Genomic DNA, 11201 nt, shown 5'->3' on the forward strand with positions numbered 1-11201 from the left:
GCTTACCCTTAAAGTTATATTTTGAAGCACTTTTATATGACTACTAAGCAAAAACCAATGAACACTTGCTAAGTGAATATCGAATGTTTATTATGGGAGTTTCCATTTACCCTTTGAAAAACATGTGAATGGACACATATTTATTTTGCAAAATACTTCATTAAATAAACATAAACATTGTATTTAGTCGTAATTAACTACCCAAACAAAACTTTGCTAGTCTAAAATGGGTACTTGGAATACCATGGGCAATATTTTTATTGATGTTATACTTTATAATGAAATAGATAATTCAGGTATCAAGAATGATTAGAACCAAACAAAAGTAATACAAATATTTAAAGATTATTGATTTTATTTTGAACAATAATTCAGATGAAAGATAAGTATTTATTCAAAATCATCTATTTCCTAGATCACATAACATTCCTTTTTGATTTCAAGGACATTGGTGTGGCCACACACAATTTAGGCAAACACAATGAAAACAGGACTATTATGGATATTAGGATAACAATTACTTCATAATCTGAAATATTACTGAGATTATACAGGAAAACATGCAAGGAACAAAACTCACATTTCTTATATGGAGTCTCTCCAGTGTTCATATTCTCTCATCTTCCCTTTCTTACATGTAATATTTGTATTAGCATATTTCATTGTTACTATTTACATATCAGACTTGAATATGCTTTTTAAGCTTTTAAACTAGTCAAGAATTTAAGTAATAAAGAGCTCCTTGCCACTTAAAACATCATTCTTAGATATAGCTCTGTTTAAGCATGAGTCAGAGACCTCGGTGTTAGGCTTTGAGAGTGGAATTTTAAGTATCATCCATTAAGAACTGTTCATTTGGCAGATGGGATGGAATTGACATGTTTCTGAAAACGCACTTAGTGGTAAGATAAATCATACTATTTGTTGATTAAACACATTTCTAGTTAGAATTAAATTTGATTATTACTCCTTAAAAATGAATATTTAGCACTTTAAAATGAATGTTAAGTTTAAAGACTAAAGAAATGAAAATTATTATAGAAATGAATACTATTGCATATGCATACATTCACATAATCATTTACATATGGAATAATTGTAATTTATTTTATTTTTAATAATCTTTTTTTTTTTTTTGACAGGCAGAGTGGACAGTGAGAGAGAGAGACAGAGAGAAAGGTCTTCCTTTACTGTTGGTTCACCCTCCAATGGCTGCCGTGGCCGGCATGCTGCGGCCGGCGCATGATGTTGATCCGAAGCTGAGAGCCAGGTGCTTCTCCTGGTCTCCCATGCGGGTGCAGGGCCCAAGCACTTGGGCCATCCTCCACTGCCTTCCCATGCCACAGCAGAGAGCTGGACTGGAAGAGGGCAACCGGGACAGAATCCAGTGCCCCTACCGGGACTAGAACCCCGTGTGCCGGCGCTGCTAGGCGGAGGATTAGTCTATTGAGCCACGGCGCAGCCAATAATCTTTTAAAGCTCCTAGGAGCTAGTGAAGTTGTCACAATAATATGAATTCAATAAATATGTTTTAATCTTTCTGAATTATAATAGTGAATTTTTTAAAAAACATTTATTTAATTTAAACATAGTTTTTTCTATGAGGACAATAAATTATAGCATGGTATTGTTGTTAAGGCATATATTCACATTATTTATATGTAATTTTCTAATGAAGAACTAAAATCGGAATAAAAATTTAAACTTTAATAAGGGAGCCTACTTCCCTTATTAGGAATTATTCTTCTAAGTGCAGATAAACATGAAAGTTCCAGAAACACAAAAACTGTGCAGAAAGACTTTGAAGATTAATGAAAGATAAACAAAGTTATAGGTCAATCTCAATAGATCTCACCATGGATCTGCTTGTGGAACTAGGAAGTTCTCACTTTCCAACGTCCTCAAGAGAAAAATAAGTACATATAAATACCTCCATTTAATTAAAACAGTAGAACTTAAAATCTTCCCCTCTCCTGCCAGATTTCTGGCACAGAAAAGTGTGGACACTTTGTCCTTTGCTTCTTTGCATAGATGTAACCGACCTGTGAGTCACCATTTACTGGAAGCTGTGAGAAATTATTAAAATAATGTATGACTGTATTTCAAGTAAAGTAATGATGTTTTTTGACTGTTGCAGGCACTACATCTGAACTGCTGTCACTTATCATATTTTATATAAGTATAGCTTTAAGGAAGTTTACTTAGTGACTCTAGGATTATAAAATACTTATAAACCTCCATCCACTTGTTTCCTGTCATATGTGTGCATCCATTTGCTAGGTATTTATCATAGTAACCCACTGAATAAAATGCACAGAATGTAGACATGATGTGAGTAAAATGGATAAGCATATGTGTGGCACTTGTTTTCTCCACAATGTGTGCAATGTATTGAGATAGATGAAAGGAAGTCCTATAGGACTCCGGTGATTACATAATCTCTGAAAATGATTGCAGTAGAAAAGGAAAATTTCAAAAAAAAGTTTTGATTTAAACTGAACTTCATGTATGTTTCTTTCCTTTCCACTTTTGTTTTTATGTCATGGACATTCCCTCTACTTTGGCTTTATTATTTAACATCTGAAGTCTCCAGTTGTATGCTATACTGGCTTGATGTACACATAAGTGCATGAACACACTTGAGACAGGATTTCTTGTCTAAGTATTATACGAGATTATCTCTGCTCATAATTTCATTTGCTCTTTGTCAGTACTGAGAAGTAAGTGAGATACAAAAAAAATTATTTGAATTTTCCTTGAACTGTGTGATTCTATGATGATATAGCTGCTTAGTTGAAATCTTTTTTTTTTTTTTTTTTTTTGACAGGCAGAGTGGACAGTGAGAGAGAGAGACAGAGAGAAAGGTCTTCCGTTGCCATTGGTTCACCCTCCAATGGCTGCTGCAGCCAGCACACCGTGCTGATCCGATGGCAGGAATCAGGTACTTATCCTGGTCTCCCATGGAGTGCAGGGCCCAAGCACTTGGGCCATCCTCCACTGCACTCCCGGGCCACAGCAGAGAGCTGGCCTGGAAGAGGGGCAACTGGGACAGAATCCGGTGCCCCGACCGGGACTAGAACCCGGTGTGCCGGCGCTGCAATGCGGAGGATTAGCCTAGTGAGCTGCGGCACCGGCTGCCTAGTTGAAATCTTTAAAAGAGCTCCCTGCTTCCACACAAACACCTTCCCCTGCTTCCAAACAAGTTTTTTATAAAGAAGCCTTCAGATGAAAAAAATTTGATAAACTGATTTTGAACTATGCATATGGAACACATTTTGTGTTCCTTGTTTTATGTTTTGATAAACTGATTGTCTTCTTAATGAGTTAGACCTTTCACTTTTTAACACCCATGAATAGAAAAAAAAAGTCTTAAAAGACAGAAATAATGATATTCCATCATAAACACAGAGTGAATCTGAAACAAAATATATTTATGTGTGTGTGTGTGTGTGTGTATCTTGCGGTATTCTCAGTAGCTTTTTTTTTTTAAGAGAATGTTAAAAAGGATGTGTATTATGGTTAATTTTGCACCAATATCAAATATAGCCCAAGTATCAGTCTAGAATAATATGATGTATCATGAGAAAGGAACAAGGTAGGCAACTTAGCTAAATTGTTAATATTCTTTAAAAGAGGCCAACTTTACCCAAAATTTTATCCTTACTAGTATAGGAAAATCTATTGTATTTGTTAACATTTTGTATTTATATTCTGTATTCTTTCAGATAAGTTATCTGAAAAACTAAAATGAAACTCTCTAAAAATTAACAAAACAGAACTCCCAAAGAATGAATACTTTTAATCAGTGATTACCTGAAAAAATTCTACATTTTATAGAGATTTTGTATTACACCCAAAGATAGTCATTCTTGAAGAACCATATACTAATATTATATCATTTTGTGTTTTTCTCCATCATTACTCTGGACAATTGGTTTCATTTAGCTGATTAACTTCTCATAATACATTATTGATTTCATTTGAGAGATGCAGTTTAGAAACTTGTCTTTATATAGATTATCGCTGTTAAGGCTCACAGAAATGGTGTATTTTAAAACTACTTTCCCCAAAATGATTTCAGTTTTTACCTTCTGTGCTTGAACCGGTGCCCATATGGAATGTCAGCAGTGCAGGTGGCAGCTTTACCTGCTACGCCACAGTGCCAGCCCCATGTTTGCGTATTTTAAATGAACATGTTATTTGTTTTGAATTCTAAAATAACAATTGATTGAAAAGTAGGCTCATTAGATACATATGTTCACATATTAATCTTGCTTTATTTTCACAAATCTGTTGTGTTTCCTATATCATCTTTACTTTTCTTATTTTATCTCTTCCTATAGTATATTGTTGTAAATTACTTAAAAATGTTTTTTACATTAATTCGAGTTGACAAGGAGTATGAAAGAAAGAAAAGAAATGTGTAAATAAGACCATAGATAAAATACTAAGAAGCGTTTTCTATATCAGCCAGGAACGAGGTTAAATTCTTGGAGACCGTAGCAGAAGTGGGTATGCTATCCATACCTGTCAGCCTTCTTTTCCTGTCATGAGAGTTAACAGAGTATGACATCAACTATAATGATCATAATTCTGGGACTGTAAAGTTTTTAAGCTTCAAGATAAAGAAAGCATGGACTCCTTCTCTATAACCGAGGCCAAGTTATAAAGTCAAGAAGATATGTCGAGGCAGCGCTGTGGCGTGGTGGGTTAATTCACCGCCTGAGGCGCCAGCATCCCATATGGACGCTGGTTTGAGTCCCAGCTGCTCCACTTCCAATCCAGCTCTCTACTATGGCCTGGGATCAGTGGAAGATGGCCCAGATGCTTGGGCCCCTGCACCTATGTGGAAGGCCTGGAAGAAGCTCCTGGCTCCTGGCTTCCATCTGCTGGTTCACTCCCTAATTGGATTACATAGAAAATAAAGGCACAGCTTACACTATACATCCTAGGTTAAGTCATACATTGTGCATGTCACTACATAAACCATGCAGATTGTGTTCAGTTTGGTTGTGTTCAATATTACTAGATGAAGGTCTAAATTATAAGTAAGAAAAATAACATACTAGCACTCTTATAACTTAAAATCATGAGAGATAAGGCACAATTTGAACAAAACCAGTCTGATGAATATTAGTGTGTCTGTTACACTAAATATAAAAAATTAAAAAGCAATTTAAATGTAAAAATTAGCTCAAGGAAATCAGTTATAAATTGTACAAATTTTGTATTCCTTAAATAAAAGGTTTCTGGGTAAAATGTAGTAAGCTCATTTCTTAGTAAATGGTGCACATACATGAAACATGAATCTGATGAACTCTTAATGCCTCTTTTGGGAGAAAAATAATTCTGTACAATTTAAAAATTGACATGTTAATACTCAATGATTGTTTACAGCCCTCATCTCTACTGCTGAGGAACACTATTTATTTCTTCTTACTATTTACTGAACTCTTTACTTAGCGTAGGGTGAATCTTACGAGTATAAAATAAACTGAAAACAGATAATTGTAAAAATTGAGAGAAAGAATAAGAAAGGAAAGGGGGATAAAGGGTGGGCACGTGGGCAGGAAGGAGTGTAGGGTGTGAAGTAACTATTTTCCTAAATTGGTGTATATAAAATACATGAAATTTGCACCTTAAAATATTTTATTATTATTTTTAAGATTTATTTATTTATTTATTTATTTTTAAACTTTTATTTAGTAAATAGAATTTTCCAGAGTAAAGTTTATGGATTACAATGGCTTTTCCCCCCCATAACTTCCCTCCCACCCGCATCCCTCCCATCTCCCGCTCCCTCTCCCATTCCATTCGCATCAAGATTCACCTTAAAAAATTAAAGAAATAAATAACTCAAAAAAAATTTGCTGCAGAGGCAACTCGCTAGTCCTAAAGTGCCGCAACCCTCTTTACTGCTGTGTATTGCTGATTCTGGATACACTTAAGTGAACTTATGTATTTAGCATAAATGCCAGCTGAACTGAATGACTTCATTCTTTTTTTTTTTTTTTTTAAGACACATTTATTCAGCGTCATGATCAGACTATTACATTTAGCAATCAACAGCATGGGTGCAAAAGAAAAAAAAAAAAAAAGAAAAAACTACATTAAAACCCTTTGTTGGAATGCTTTACACTTTCCACAGAACAGAAACTAAAATAACCTGTTATACAATTAGTCACAAATACAGTCCTCGAGTTTTTTTGCCCATACACATGAGTATTGTCTAAAACATGTCTTCTTTGTAGCAGCTAGGCCCTGCCACCACTGTGCTTGGCTGAGTTCACAAATCTGTTGTAACCTGTAGCTTCTCTGTCACTTCTCTGGCTCTCCTCTCCTGCTAAGCTTTGTTTCCTGGCAGTTATTAAAACCTCCCGCCACTGCCATAGCTGCTGCTGCTGCTAGAACCACCACAGCCACCTTGATTTCGTGGTTTGGCAAAACATTGGCAGCCACCACCATAGGGGCCAGAACTTCTGCCTCCAAAATTTCCTCCCTTCATGGGTCCAAAATTTGAAGGTTGATTGTTGTAATTGCCAAAATCATTGTAGCCTCCGCTGCCTCCAAAATTGCTTCCGTCATTACCAAATCCATTGTAACCATCCCCACTGCCACCATAACCACCTCCACCGCGGCTGCCGCCGAAGCCACCACGACCACTGAAGTTTCCTCCACGACCAAAGTTGCCATTGCCACCAAAACCACCTCCACGACCACCACCAAAGTTTCCAGAACCACTTCGACCTCTTGGGGTGGACGAAGCGCTGGCCATCTCCTGCTTCGACAGGGCCTTCCTCACTTCACAGTTGTGGCCGTTCACAGTGTGGTATTTCTGGATGACAATCTTATCCACGGAGTCATGGTCGTCGAAGGTCACAGAAGCAAAGCCCTTCTTCTTGCCACTGCCTTGGTCAGTCGTGATCTGAATCACCTCGATTTTCCCGTACTGCTCAAAGTAATCTCGGAGGTGACACTCTTCAGTGTCTTCTTTAATGCCACCCACGAAGATCTTTTTCACAGTGAGGTGGGCACCTGGTCTTTGGGAATCCTCTCTCGACACAGCCCTCTTTGGTTCCACAACTCTTCCATCCACTTTGTGTGGCCTTGCGTTCATGGCCACATCCACCTCCTCCACGGTGGCGTAGGTGACAAACCCAAAGCCCCTGGAGCGCTTGGTGTTCAAGTCTCTCATTACCACGCAGTCCGTGAGCGTGCCCCATTGCTCAAAATGGCTCCTCAGGCTCTCATCGGTCGTCTCAAAGCTCAGCCCTCCGATGAAGAACTTCCGCAGCTGCTCGGGCTCCTTGGGCGACTCTGACTTCGACATGACGGCGGTGGGAAGAGAGAACTCGACGATGCTTCCTCGGCGGCGTCCGCAGGCAGTGAATGACTTCAAATATTCTAATGGAAAGCTCCAAGCTATGGCAGAGTTAGAGAAATAGAAAACAATGGGGCCGGCGCTGCGGCTCAATAGGCTAATCCTCCGCCTTGCGGCGCTGGCACACCGGGTTCTAGTCCCGGTCGGGGCGCCAGATTCTGTCCTGGTTGCCCCTCTTCCAGGCCAGCTCTCTGCTGTGGCCCGGGAGTGCAGTGGAGGATGGCCCAAGTGCTTGGGCCCTGCACCCCATGGGAGACCAGGATAAGCACCTGGCTCCTGCCATCGGATCAGCGCATTGCGCCGGCCGCAGCACACTAGCCACTGCGGCCATTGGAGGGTGAACCAATGGCAAAAGGAAGACCTTTCTCTCTGTTTCTCTCTCACTGTCCACTCTGCCTGTTTAAAAAAAAAAAAGGAAGAAAGAAAGAAAGAAAGAAAACAATGGAATCACTAGCGCTCAGCAAAACCCAGTCCAATGCTGACACCTCCACATCTTAACCATTTTTAACATAATGTAGTTTAGCTTTATTTCACTGCTAATACTATAAAATTCTGCCTATTCAACATCATATATAATTCATTCATCATACCTGTCTTCTTGCTATTTGAGTCTAAATTGATTCTGATAGGACTTTCTACATGATTTGCTTTCTAGTTATATATGAAAATCTTCCCCTAACTTTTGATTTTAGAGTCTCAGCTAAATTTGTCCTGGCCACAGAAATATAGAGAGTCATAGAAACACAACATGAGTAGTGAGACATTATCTAGCAATTTGGGCACTTTCTCTTCAAGTAGCTGGCACTTTTCAGAGATGTAGCCACACTTGAACTTTGAAGTTCCAAAGTAAGTCCATCTTACTGATTCTGCTCTAAGTTTGCCAAGCCACACCAGATGTCTAATTTTCTCCTGAGATGACGGCTTGGCCAGTTTCTCCACTCCCTGAGTTACCAGGCATGACGTGCTATGGCTAGAGATACCCCTGACACTCTATTGGCAGACAGGCGCTAACTGACATATGCCCAGACTTAGCTTCTAATGAGGAATGTAGCTTTCGCCTCCTTTGTAGTCTACTCCCTTGTGAATTCTACTGGAACATACTTTAAACATTGCTTTGCTCTTTTAGTTTAGGGCCTGAAACCCAGATTTTGCTTTTAAAAATGAGTCACCTCTGTGATTTTCCCTTCAGGGGAATATGTGGGCTTCTTCCTAGTGGATAGGGTTCCACTAGCACGTTACTTTGTCCTATATGTTTCAGAAAATAATTTTCAAAGAACTATATCTCAGAATAAAGGCAAAGTGATAGAGATAAAGATAAAGGAATAATTACAAGCCATGGTTGGGTGGGTGGGGGTGAGAGATTAGGTATAGAAAGCAAATTAAACATAGCAAAAGAGGCATGGCTATCTGGAATAGTCATCAATTTACAAAGATTCAGCTAATTATATATACATGTTTTCATTCTGACTTTCCTACTTTCCTAAACACATTATACAAAATACAAAACTAAATCGAAGAAATAATTATGAATGTATGCTGTAGCAGAAATTAGTTTTAACTTTGTACTTGTGAAATTAAAATTCATTTAATTACATTTGAAATAAATTTCCTGAATTTTAATTCTGGTGAACTAATTGTTGAGACTAATTTTTTTCTAAGAACATAATATATAAAGTGTTGGTGGAAATCATGAGTGCTTTTTTGTCTTCTTTGTTGCAACAGTTTGACATTGTTTTCTTTTTACTCTGGCCCCTTAAGAGACCTGATAAAATATTTCTTCCTAATGCTCTCCCATGAAATATAGTTAAATGTATTGAATATGTGTTTTGTACTATGTTTATATTTATACTCCAAAGCTAAAAAAATTCAGAGATTAACTGTTTAATTCAGTACATGGCTAAGTGTCTAAAATAGCAAAATGTTTAAGGCAATTTTTTTCTTCAATTCAAGAGGCAGAAAGACACAAAAACAGAGAGAGTCCTAATCTGCTACTGGTGTCCAGGGGATCAAGGCCTGCCTCTGGACACTCAATCGAAGCCTTACACCTGGTGGCTGGGTTGCAGATTTGTGAGACATCACCTGCTGCCTACACGATTTTGCATTAGCAAGAAGCTTGAATCAGAAACTGGAACCTGTGATCCAACATAGGTACTATTATACAAGATGTGAACATCTTCTTTTAAGAGATTTATTATTTATTTAAAAGGCAGAGTTAAAGAGATAGAGAGAGAGGGACCAACAGGGAGAGACAGATCCTCTATTGACTTTCCACTCCCCTATTGGCTGCAATGGCTGGAACTGGACCAGTCCCAAGTAGAAGCCGAGATTTTTTCTGTGTCTCCCACATGGGTACAGTGCCCCAGATACTTATCCAATCCTACACTACTTCCCCAGGTATATCAGCAGGGAGCCGGATCAGAAGTGGAGCAGCCAGGACTCAAACCAACACCCATAGGGGATGCAAGAATCGCAGGCGGCAGCTTTATCTGGTGTACCACAATGCCAGCTGCCCAAGATGTGAATTTTTGAATCAACATCTTAACCATTAGGCCCTAAAATCAAAATTTAAAAGGCAGTAACATCCCAATATGAACATGAAATGATTGTTGAAAATATATTGCTGATTTCACTAATCAATATGTGGTATAGATAGATATATAGATATAGATATCACACATAACCTCATGAATATGTACAGTTTGTTAAAACTTCTAAAACATAAAAATTGCCTGTATTGCATTTAACTTTCAACTTTGGCTTGAAAGGAGAAATTAATGTGTAACTAAGTTTAAGATACTCATTCAGGTAGTCAACGTTATTGTCAACATTTTTTCTTGTCAATACTTAACAAAATTAATAATGGATTGAAAAAATATTATAGAATTAAATAATAAACCATAAACATTTTATGTGCTTCTTAAAACCCCAAGTCACCCACAAAAACATCTACAAATCAAATGCAAATGTCATCTAGAAAGCAGCTAGTGGTTTACAACATGTATGTGAAAGCTATCACCACAGCTCTCCAGCAAAGCCATATGTTCACAATAACATATCATCCATGCACTTAATGTCACTCTGCTTATGTGAAACCCGAGAAAACAGAAATATATACATATATATATATACACATGTATATATATATATAAACTATTTTCTAAGGAATACAATTTTGTTGGTATAGTTGGAGGTTATAACCTTGCAATATTTAAAATTATTTTTATTCCCTGGGAACCAAATCCAACTTTCTTTCCTTTATACTACATTGCTCTTATTTAGATTTAATATCCTGGAATCACAGACATTTTAAACTGTAAAAGACGTCTAATCCAATAATTTCACATGACAAACAATGCTATGCACACAAAAGTATGCTATGAAATAATATCATTCTCATTATTATAAAAATACCAATTGAAATTTTCTGATTCCAATTTGGCATTTCATATGAGGATAACTTTTTTACTCACTTATAACATTCCATTATACTTGTATGAATTTTGCAGTATAAGCTGACAACTCGACAAAACTAGAGTAATAACAGTGTTTTTTCAGTAATTTAACTGACTAAGAAATTTAACTTTTGTTAGTAAGATGGTCTGCTTACTTTTATATAATGCCTCAGTATTAAATAATTGTACTTCTGTATCATTAAAAAAAAACCACTTGAAATTATATTTCTATTCCAGAAAAGATGCTGCAATTCAGAACAAGAGAGGCATAGGTTTCTGAATTCTTTCTCTCCATTTGTAAGCAGATAAACAAACAAACAAACAAAACTATTTGTTTTCTTTTCAAATCTGAGTTTAGCTAGTGATTT

General features: G+C 37.2%; 1 protein-coding gene across 1 annotated transcript; it reads right to left on the reverse strand.

Moving 5' to 3' along the window:
• Positions 1-6106: 6106 nt before the first annotated feature.
• Positions 6107-7399, reverse strand: LOC100345587 (heterogeneous nuclear ribonucleoprotein A1-like). The gene has a single exon (XM_002712980.5). The coding sequence runs from the start codon at positions 7328-7330 to the stop codon at positions 6368-6370; it is 963 nt and encodes a 320-aa protein (XP_002713026.2). The 5' UTR covers positions 7331-7399; the 3' UTR covers positions 6107-6367.
• Between the last annotated feature and the right edge of the window lie 3802 nt (positions 7400-11201).

The sequence above is a fragment of the Oryctolagus cuniculus genome, chromosome 9 (genome assembly GCF_964237555.1).
Source record: "Oryctolagus cuniculus chromosome 9, mOryCun1.1, whole genome shotgun sequence".
Classification (NCBI taxonomy): Eukaryota; Metazoa; Chordata; class Mammalia; order Lagomorpha; family Leporidae; genus Oryctolagus; species Oryctolagus cuniculus.